The sequence below is a fragment of the Carica papaya genome, chromosome 7 (assembly GCF_054855325.1).
Source record: "Carica papaya isolate Zhongbai chromosome 7, ASM5485532v1, whole genome shotgun sequence".
Lineage (NCBI taxonomy): Eukaryota > Viridiplantae > Streptophyta > Magnoliopsida > Brassicales > Caricaceae > Carica > Carica papaya.
In genome coordinates this window covers 20,715,445-20,727,084 of record NC_142315.1, presented here as the reverse complement: position 1 = coordinate 20,727,084, position 11,640 = coordinate 20,715,445, and the positions used below count along the sequence as shown (strand labels likewise).

The window sequence follows — 11,640 nt, the reverse complement described above, 5'->3', positions numbered from 1 at the left end:
AGTTATTCATAATAAGAAAAGTGAGTGGTTAGGAGATTATTTGTCCAAAAGTCTAAGATTTTGATAACTCATGATGGCTATCATTTAGATAATTACTTAGTCGAGTGTCTTTAAGCTTTAAGACACATTACGGCTCGATTTTAATTCTAAAAAATCTTGAAAAAATGGCTTTCTACAAGTCCATAACGTGTAAAACTCTTGGTTACTTGGGTTTTTTAGATTTTTAAACACTTTAAAGGCCAATTCCTTCCTTGACTTGGTGAGCATGATTTTTCCTTCGTAAGACCTTCAAAGTTTGACGCAACCCTCCATTCTTCATGGATCTATCCCTTAACATAAATTTAAAAGTCTCTCTTGTATTTATTTGCTCATGTTCTTGTAGTACTCCATCCATAAAGCCCATATATACCTTGAAGTGGATCATCATAGACTTATCTCATATGAACTTTGTTTAGCTTGAATTACATATTTTCTCCCACTTAAATGGACCAAGCCATAACTTATATGCTTTATGAGGCCTGAATTGCAGCCCTTTAAGCTCATAAAGCCATGAGCTTCCATATGTTTCCTCTTGAGGCCGTGAGCTTCCATGTAACCTCCCATATTACCATCACTCCCATGTGGTCTTCCACGTGAGCTTGAGTTTCATCTTGTTCATAGGATCTTATGTAATTTAATGTGTCTTAGCTCTTCTTTGTTCACATTAAGTAGCGTGTTAATTAAATAATGTTTAAGAAAATATTAGTAAACATTTGTTGAAAAAGAATTAAAAATGTTGAATAGTAAAGTGAATGAAGGAGTAACATCCATCATGTGGTATTGACTAATGTTGAGATAATTTTATTATCACTTAAATAAAAACACAATTCTATTTTGTAAATTAAATATTTACAAGTACATAATTTTATAATATTTTATTTAAATTTAACCTATGTTAGTTCTATAATAATAATATAATATGATAAATTTATGAAGAGGAAAACTAAAAAGTATTGAAAAGAAAGGAGTTAGTGAGAAGCATTTTCACATCTTTATGGAAAGGGTTGATAGAGTGGATAGATTCATGGTAGCTAGGAAATATAATTAGATGTCAGCGACAACTCTATCAAAAAGAAGAATAAGATGAAGAAGGAATTTGAAAGTGTAGACAACATCAATTCTACATGTAATGGGGGCCTTGTCTTGTGTTGATTGTGCACGAATTGTGGCTTTTGGAAAGATATAGGTCGTGGAGTAGTAGTAGTAGTGGAATAAGGCAGGGCTGTACAAACTTTATGTGTGGAAAATATGCATGTATATAATTAGACCCACATGACACGTGTCTTTTACCAATAATATATACATATACATATGATTAAATAGAAAATATAAATATAGGAGGAGTAGGGGTTGGTTGCTTTCCATAACTAGATTCCATGGTTGATAGTTGGGAAGATGGTGAACACAATGATTCTATCTCAAAAGTAAAAACCTCATCTTCTTCACTCAGACTCTGCATAAAATCAAAAGTGAACTACACTATATATACTAGCTTGTCATGTCTCTGTCTCTGTCTCTGTCTATGTAGGGGAACCATTTTTCAACTGTTACACTTTGACAAAATATAAAACAAAAATGGGGGCACACCCATGTTTTCAAACTCCCAGTAATCTTCTTTGACATCTGTAAATTTCTTTTTCTTCTTCTCTTTAATATTTAAAAAAATTGAACGGTCATGGGTAATTCTTTTTACCCTTTGTTTAAAATTATTATTATTATTTTTTAATTAAGACAACATAGAACGTGTACAATTTGTCATTAGAAATATAGGCATTTGTGAAGCAATTAATTACGTACGTATTTGCCTCGAAAAGAAGTTATATATGCTAAAACCAGGGACTCAATTAATTCCGGACTATATATGTAAGCACATATGCTAATTTAATAATCAAATTGATTCAAGAAAAGCGAAGCAAACAACATTATGTACGTCAACTACTTAAATTAAACTGGAAATATATGAATGTATACGTGCGAGTATATATATATATATATATATATTTGTAGGTAAATTAGAGAAGGTGTTGAAATTTGGAGAGAGGGGTTTTGGGAATACGAAAGGCACTGGGAAAGTGTATAGTGGGTTTGCGTCACCATCAACACATGCATTTTCATTCAGTGTGAATTGTGAATTGATCGGGACCGCACAAACCACCACTACCGCAAATAATATGCAACCTTAATTTTAAGTTCAATGAATGTCCAGCCAATGCATGTACACTATTTTTATATCTTCAATCCCATAAATTCCTCACTAACCATATATATCTACACATTCAAGGATATGATCCACTACACATGTAAGATTATTTTGAGAGGAATATTGGATTTGTACTTTTGACTATATTCTTATTGTATATTTTAATTATTACAATAATTAGTTATGTATTATTTCTAAATTTTGAATCATTTTCACACACGTGTTTACTAAGTTCAATTATCTCCAAATTTTTAAAATGAGTCTTAAATAAAACATAAGGAATGGACAAACTATAAAATTTTGGAAATATATTTAGATGGGCAGTCACCTTCTTCTACTTCTCACCAACTACTCTCCTCCTCTTAGTAACTATATTGACATGATAAATAGATACCTATTTTTCTGTAATTGGCATCAATCTAAATCTTTAACTCCCTGCCTTTAAATATCTAGTACTAGAAAGAAGCATGACAAAAGATCTTACAAACAAATAAACCAAACTAAGGTAAGGTAACGCAAGAAGGCGATCAATTCCTAATCAAATTGACATACAAATAAACGAGAGAAGTAATGGAACAATCGCGATTCTAAATAGGTGTGGATGGATTTAAATGCTAAATTTACTGATAAATGGATTGTGTTTTATTTCTAAATAATGATATTCTTAATTGAGGGTATAGTGTATTAAAATCCAGAATTTTTTTTTAAAAATGAAAGAAAGGAAATCTTATTTTTAAATAGAAGAAAAATTTATGAGTTTAGATGCTTCTAAACCATTAAATTGTTTTAATAAAACCAATATTTTTTACCTTTTAAAAAGTGGAAGAAGCATTTGATTAAAAGAAAAATTATTGGAATTTTGTTTTTTCACTGTCACGCATATGCTGGGAGAAACAAAAAAAGAGAGAGAGAGAGAGAATTTCTAACAGCATATATTAAAATTTTAAACTATGGAACTAATTATGTGGTGTAAATAATTAGTTCCTTAAAAAATTTATTAAGCTATATATTAATGAGGTTTAGGTATATGACAGTATGTGTAGGTAGGTGTTCTTCAACTGTTACATTCATTAGGAAGACCAACTTAAAAAAAAAAAAAAAGGAATCATCAAAAGAAGATAAAACGATAAAAGGAAAAGGATGGATGTTGATAAATATAAAAGAATATATATATATATATGATTATTGTTGTGTTAATTAGATGATACAAGTACACACACACACACATATATATATATATATAATTGGTAGATTATAGAGAGGGGAGTATTTTCATAGAATTATTAAAGTATGGTATTTTTCATTTTCAACCTCATAAATATTAATGGCATATTATAACATACACGTAATCTCCATTTTCCAAGTTTTTGATTTGATTTGCGACTGACTCTATGCGTACATACTTTAATTTCTTATCCGAGTTTTGGAATTTGATATTGACCTCTACCATTTTTACAAAAGACTACATAAAACTAAATAAATAAATAAAAAAAAATTGTATTAATTGCTGAGAGAATGTTTGGATGGAGAGGAATTAGAGGAAAATTACACAAACAAGTAGGAACTCATACCGTACGATAATACTTTTTTATTTTTTTATTTTTTTTATGTATTCTAAATTTGTTCTATTACTTTCTAATTTTGTCAAATAAAGAATTTGTGCAGAACCATGTAAGAAAGAGTTTGATGTTGAACAAAATATTAGTCAAGAATAAATGGTAGGATGAAAATTTTTGGGCAAAGAAGATACAGAGGAGTTGGTTAAAGATTTAAAATTTTGTATACAAATAAACGAGTAAATAAGAATTGAAGAAATTCAGATTTTCTCACGTGGATTACAAGCATAAATGTGTAAATGATTTCTGTATAAATTAATAATATTTATGACTAAATCAAAATAGACATCTCATTTTTTATTTTAAAAAAGAATTAACTTGATTAAATTTTAAAAATTTAAAAATTAATTGAATAAAAAGTTATAATAAATTATTCGGAGGTTATTCGAATACGTGTACTTAAAAAGAAAAGAATACGATGCTTTTACATTAATTAAAATAATTATATTCTTATTTTAAAATAAATAAATTATATATTTAAATTCCGTAAAAAAAATAACTTGTATATTATTTATTTATTCTCCCTAAAGTGATTAAAATTATTTATAAACATTAAATAAATAATCTTAAATGTGCTTTGAAATAATTTGGAGAGAGATCAGGGCTTAGTCATTAGTTTAAAAAAAGTCATCCCCTCTCAAAATTTATTTGGATCACTTGTCCATAATCATAGGTAAAAAAAAAAAAAAAAGAAAGAAATTAGTGGTTGCAGTTACAAATGACAATTATCTTAATTAAGAAAATTAAGTGGGACGCGCACGCACGCGTATATAGATAATGACCATGTCCATTCTGGTAATCTTAAAGAAAATAGATTGAATACGAATAAATGCTTGGTGTTGACTTTTTTTTTTATTTATTAAATTGACTATATAAACTCTGAAATTATAATTATGTAATTTTATATATATATATATATATATATATATTTTGCCCATAACACTTCATTCATCTTGCAGACCTTTTATTAAAAATCATAATAGGATAATTTGCTTATATTTCCATTAAAATACAACTAATTTTTGTTATTCACATAAAATAATACGATGTATAATTATTATATATGAGTTGGAAGGATCACTTTCAAAGAAAAGCTGGGGCATAAGCTTTGAGGTGAATGTATATGTATGTAAATATTATGTCAAGTCCAAATCATGCTGGTCCTTACCATACTAGCTTAACGTCCTGTGTCCTCCATTAAAGCTAATCTGTTACGTTAATGTCACAATTCATTATCTATTTAACTGGACAGCAATAAGAAATGAAGGATGTAAATTAATATTATTTTAAAATGTGAATTAACTAGGCACGAAATGTTATGTAACTGACTAAATTAAATATATAGAAAGAAACAAACCAACACAAGTAATATATATATATATATATATCATGGGAGTAAATGTCATCACTTGCTGCTCACAAAAAATATTTAAACCTTACCTCTAAAATCTAACGCCTCACATTATACATCATGGTCACAAAAATATGCTTATTATAATTTTTTTTTTTTTTTTTTTTTACACACCATCAAATAATTTCTGTCGTTATTAGAAAATATTCATTTTTGTTTGGTAACGCATAAAGTCTTTTTGTATTTTTTATAAATATAAAAGTTATATAAAATTTTATTAATTTGCCGTAACTATTTTAATTAAAAAAATATATAATAAAATATTATTCTGTTAAAAAAGATATTGCTGAATCAAGTATTTTTAGTAATTTTTTTGACTCATGATATTCACATAAATTGTAAAGTTTTTAATCATTATATTACCGTATATATCAACGATAAATATATTTAAATTTTATTAAAATGAATGTTTAAACAATCTCACATGACCAAAATTTGAACATGGATTATTAATGTTCTATTTAGATGATTTTTGTGATAGTTCGTTAATGTAAGGTAATATATGGTAAGTGTGCAGTATGGTAATTGATAAGTTATAATATGTTTGAGAAAACAGTATATTAATGTATGGTAATGACAGCTGTTTTATTTGAATTGATAGATTGATATAATTGTATATTAAATCAAATTACCAAATTATTCATGTCTTAATGTACTTAATATTGAAGAAAAAAATATTTATTTAAATTATAATTAAGTTATTTAACTCGAAAAATTATTTAATTTGTAATTTTTATTGAATTTTTTCTTAAAATATCAAAAAATAAATTTATTATGAAAAATAAAAATTTATTTTTCATAGTTAGTATAAAAAATTAATTTAAAACTACAATTTTTAATTTATAATTATAAATTAAAAAAATTAGAAAGAAACAAATTGAGAAGAAAAAAAGAAAAGAAAAAAGGAAGTAAGTTGGGCTGTTGAGAAAGGTTTTTTCAATGATAAAATAAGAATTATAAAAATTTAATAAAGATATAAATGAAACAAAAATGTTAACCCATCAAAAACTGTTAAATCGATAGTTTTAAAAAGTTGCTTAAGTTTTGCTTTTAGAATATCATCAAAAACTCTAAAGTAACCATACAATCCGCAAACAAACATGATTTTGCTATCTCATTACCATATCTTACACTAATGAATCAAATTTTACCATTATCCAAACAGAGAGTAAAAGTTTAATAGATGTAAAATTGATTATTTATAACGTCTCAAGAGAAAAAATGTATTATATATGAGTTTTGTATTCAAAATTTTACAGTTTACTTCGTTAATCTTTTAAAGTTCAAATAACTTTAGTCTTTTTCTTGTAAAAGTTAAATTGATGAGTGAAATTCGAAAAAATGGAATCTTATTCTGACATCGTCTTAATATTAAATAATTAAATAATTATTTAAATATTTTAAATTAATAATAAACAAAATTTGTTTATTATATATATATATATATTTTTTAAATAATTTCTTAATAATTTTTTTTTTCTCATTTATATAAAAATTTAAAAATAATTTTCTCAATTGAATTACTTAAAAATATGATTTTTTTTTTTAAAGAAGCTATCACTATTATTGCATGGTATACAAAAACACCTTAAAATGAAAAAGTTTATGCAATTTGCATAGCACGCATTAATATTTAGAGGTTTCTATTTTAATTTATTTATTACTTTTTCATTTTCTTGGTATTTTATCAAAAATCATTTTTAACCGTATAATATAAGCGTTCCGCAAATAGTTACATATGCAATTATATGGAGTTGTAATTATATTATATATATATATATAATATCGCTATTATTGTAATCGCATTATCTTAAAAATAATTTAATGATGACAAATAGTACAAATTTGTAAGTGGACGGTGGTAGAATACTCCACGTGGAGCGAGGAGATGTATTTTTTGTAGGGGGCAAAGAGAAATTAAAGTGTTTGATTTATAATATATATATATATATATATTTTTTTTTAAAAAAAAAGAAAGACAAAAAGGTGTGTTATATACATCGACACATGCATGTATATGTAAGCATATGGTACGTGTGTTTGGGCGTGTGTATATAAATGGCTGCCTTCCACCCCAACCCCCCAATAATACATACAACCAAGCTCTCCTCTCCTCTCCTCTCCTCTCTACTCTTTCTCCTTGTATGACAGTAGCTAGTATATACGTATATATATATATAGAAAGAAGTACAATATATATATATATATAGAGAGATGTATAAGAGTGAAAGGGAAGGCGTAGTTGAATTAGAGGGAGGTGTAGGGAGAAGTTTATGGTGGGTGGTGATAGGCGTGTGGGGGTGGTTGGTAGTCCATTACGTGTGGGTAAAGTTGCAAAGGGCGAAGAGAGAGCTGCAGACGCAGGGCATCAGAGGTCCTCCACCTTCTCTCTTCTACGGCAACTTGCCGGAGATGCACCGCCTCCAACGTCTCAACTCTCGCCCCAACCACTCTACTACGCTCACCCACGACTACACCTCCACTCTCTTCCCTTACTTTAATCTCTGGACTAAGCAATACGGTACGTATATATCTTCATTTTCATTTGGGTCCAAAATCAAGAAATAGGTGGGTCAGCATTAAAATTTTTTCATGAATTATAATATATAATAATGTTATATGGTATGATATATATTAAAGTTGATTTTGTTTGTGTTTGGAGATTATATTTATTTATGTGTATACAAAGCTTGCAGTTGTAACTGAAAGAAAGAGTTTGAGAGTGAAAAGAGAGTTCATTTTGAAAGAGAGAACAGCTAAGCATGCATCATTACACACACTGGTCCAGACTCCTAGGTCACGAACCCATTGGCTCTATACGATACATTTTTTTTTTTTTTTTTTTTTCCTTACTTTTCCCACTAACCAACCAATCATCCCCTTTTATCTTCAATTTCCAATTTTTACTTTAAAAAAATTATCTTCAGACAAATTGAAGGTAATTAATATTAACTTTTGAAATTTCATTTGCCACCACACCCTTTTTATTGTACTTGTGCATATCCAAACCCGACTCTTCCCTCTTTTTTTTTTTTTCTTTTTTTTAAAAAAAAGAAATTTTATTAATTTCATAGTTAGCCAAAACATCCCACTTATCTTTGCAATGAAAAGACTGGAATTTAATTTTTTTCTTGTTATTAGTTAAAATTTAAAAAAAAAAAAAAATGAATCGCCCTGCTTTTGTCAAATTAGCCTAAAAATATGGGCCACATGTGTCTGCCCATTACCCAAAATCTCATGTCTGTGACTGTATAATCGTCGGCGGTCGACAGTCCGCATTACCGTTCTATATCCGCACAATTGCCATGTGACAATTTTATACATACATATAGAATATTATAAGCTTACAAGATTTGTAGCTAATAATTTATTTTAATTAGTGTTTAGACCCACATGAAAAACTAAAGAAAGTTTGAATACTTTAGTAATTTACTTAACCCTTTTTCTAGAAATAATTTTTAGCTTTATTACATGATTTTATTGTCTCCTCTGTGCATATTGTTTGGAGAATAATTTATTTTTAAATTTCCCAGTGATTGTGATGTTACCACGAGAGCAAATCCTAGATGAGTAAGATTCCAAGGAGAATATTTGACAAAGCTATCGTGTCATTAATTAATAATTAATTATAATTTAAATAATTATGATTGGGGAGAAAAGATTTGAGAGATAGAGGTGGCCCTATTGTTGACGCAGATTTTAGTTAGGCCCTAACCGTAGCTGGCTCAGCCCTGGCATCCTACCTTATTTATCAATATGCTTCTTCTACCAATTACAGATACTATAATTCCTGGGACCCATTTTGATTTTTTCTTTTTTTTTTTTTTTTAATTTTTAAAAATAATAAAAAATAAAGGAGGAAATAATTTTCTTTTCTTTTCTTTTCTTGTCTTTTTTTTTTCTTTTTTCTTTTTTTTTTTCCTTCCAATTGAAGTGATGGGGCTAATAGCTTGTAAGTAGATAGGTAGTACTTTTATTCTGAAAGTAAATAAGTTGAATCTATCCATACAAGGCCACCAAAAAAAATAAATAAATAAATAAGAAAAGACAGACCCAACGAGCCATTTTCTGTAGGGATAATTTAGTAGTAGTCATATTCTTATCTAAGTTTAATTGAAGGTTCAATTTGTCAACTTTCTCTAATCAAACAATAACTGAAATTGATCTGGTAGGTACACTAAATTCAATAAGATTGAGGTTGTTGTGGGTGAGAAGTAATAATAAAGATTTGGATAAGTATAATGTGTAAGCTTTTTGTGGTTGTTCAACAAATAGGAAGGTATACAAAGTTGATGTGGGATTTGGGTTGACATTTAGGTCTAGTGTTCACATACTCGACTGGGTCAAGACAGCACCTTTTGATAAATGAGCCGGAGCTAGTCAAGGAATTGAATCAGACTAAGACATTGGACTTGGGTAAGCCTTCTTATTTGACCAAGCGATTCAGGCCCATGCTAGGCAACGGCATTATCAGGTCCAACTCTCATGAATGGGCTCGACAGCGCAAGATCATTGCCCCTGAGTTCTTCATCGACAAAGTCAAGGTTAACCCACGTGTGGATGTGTGTGTGTGTGTATGTAAAAGAAAATAATATGAATTAATCAATGACGGTGTGATGGATGGTAGGGCATGGTGGATTTGATGGTAGAGTCGGCACAACCACTGCTAGAGTCATGGTCAAACAGCATTGAATGCCAAGGCGGCATGCCAATTGACGTGAGCGTTGACGAGGACTTGCGGAGCGTATCGGCGGATGTCATCGCCAGGACTTGTTTTGGCAGCTCTTATTGCAAAGGCAAACAAATTTTCTCCAAGCTCAGGAGCCTTCAAAAAGCCATTGTGGAGCAAAGCATCAACCTTTTCGACGTCGCTAGTTTTCGGTATATATACATTTTTTAATTCAATTGTTATTTAATAATAAATAATAATTAACCAATAATAATGAATGCAGCGAGAGATTATTTCCGGGAAAGAAGCACGACAAGATCAGCAACTTGGAGAGTGAAATAGAATCGTTGATTTGGGAAACAGTGAAGGAACGTCGACAAGAAAATTTTGCATGTCATGAAAAAGACTTGATGCAGTCAATACTGGAGGCAGCTGTTAAGGACACAACTGGAGACACCGTCTCCTCCAAGCAATTCATCGTCGACAATTGCAAGAACATTTACTTCGCCGGCCATGAAACAACTGCAGTTGCCGCCTCCTGGTGCCTCATGCTCCTCGCTCTCCATCCAGAATGGCAATCTCGCATCCGCCAAGAGGTCGCTAAGTTCTGCAAGAATGGCCTTCCCGACACTGATTCTATTCCCCACTTGAAAACTGTACGTACTTAATTTCAAAAAAATTTATATATATTTGGAGATGAAATTAAATGATTGGTATTGATGATTATTATCTGGGTTTGCAATTTCAGTTGTCAATGGTAATTCAAGAGACCCTTCGGCTATACCCGCCAGCAACATTTGTGTCAAGAGAGGCGCTGGCCGATACTCGAATCGGCAACATTGTAGTGCCAAAAGGAGTGTGCATATGGACTCTGATTCCAACTCTTCACCGTGATCCTGATATATGGGGAGCAGACGCTAACGAGTTCAGACCAGAGAGGTTCAGTGATGGAGTTTCCAAAGCTTGCAGACACCACCAGGCCTACGTGCCATTCGGGCTTGGTACTCGCGTCTGCTTGGGCAAGAACTTTGCCATGGTTCAACTCAAGGTTCTTCTCTCCCTCATCGTCTCCAAGTTCAACTTCTCTCTCTCCCCTCATTATCGGCATTCCCCTATTTTCAGGATGATAGTAGAACCCGAACATGGTGTACTTATTCGAATCCAAAAAATCTGATACCACCACATATATCGTCATACATATACATACATATATACCTTCCGCGTCTCTTTATTTTCCACGTTTCTCTCAGTGTGAGTATAGTGTAACAGCATGTATGTTGTGTGCATCAGGGATCTTTAAGTTTATGGGTGGTAAATAATGTAATTGAATATATATATATATGTATATGGTTTCAGTTATCAATTTATCATGATGGGTTTTGAGAAGAAATTTGCATTTATTTGTAAGCAATTAAGTGGTTCTTGTTCTCTTTCTCTCATCTATAAAAACAATTGATATAAAACCAACATACTTTTGCAAAGTCGTCAACTGTGTAATAACCAGCTTCGTGAGGAATGAATCTGCGAGAGAAACTTTTCATGCGAGTCGTCTGATTTAAGAACTGGGACCCACCTGATGAGATACAAGTACGATTACTAGTCTTGGACCCCACATACTTCACGCTGGAATTGATGGCCATGCAGAACCAGCATGCGCGATGGGAACCCAAAACACAATATTTGTGAAGCTGACTGCTGATGGGAT

At 30.3% G+C, this 11,640-nt stretch overlaps 1 protein-coding gene across 1 annotated transcript; it reads left to right on the top strand.

The window, feature by feature from the left end:
- The first annotated feature begins 7,345 nt into the window (after nt 1–7,345).
- Nucleotides 7,346–11,325, top strand: LOC110818579 (cytochrome P450 714A1-like). The gene is made up of 5 exons (XM_022047495.2): nt 7,346–7,787; nt 9,584–9,810; nt 9,894–10,147; nt 10,219–10,591; nt 10,684–11,325. The coding sequence occupies exons 1-5, from the start codon at nt 7,481–7,483 to the stop codon at nt 11,107–11,109; spliced, it is 1,587 nt and encodes a 528-aa protein (XP_021903187.2). The 5' UTR covers nt 7,346–7,480; the 3' UTR covers nt 11,110–11,325.
- The last annotated feature ends 315 nt before the right edge of the window (nt 11,326–11,640 follow it).

What these genes read in the sequence shown, in the direction of transcription:
- LOC110818579 (XM_022047495.2), top strand. Translation starts at nt 7,481, where the DNA reads ATGTATAAGAGTGAAAGGGAAGGCGTAGTTGAATTAGAGGGAGGTGTA. An exon ending in TTCGACGTCGCTAGTTTTCG is followed by an intron (nt 10,148 to 10,218) that starts GTATATATACAT and finishes TAATGAATGCAG; the next exon opens with CGAGAGATTATTTCCGGGAA. An exon ending in CTATTCCCCACTTGAAAACT is followed by an intron (nt 10,592 to 10,683) that starts GTACGTACTTAA and finishes TTGCAATTTCAG; the next exon opens with TTGTCAATGGTAATTCAAGA.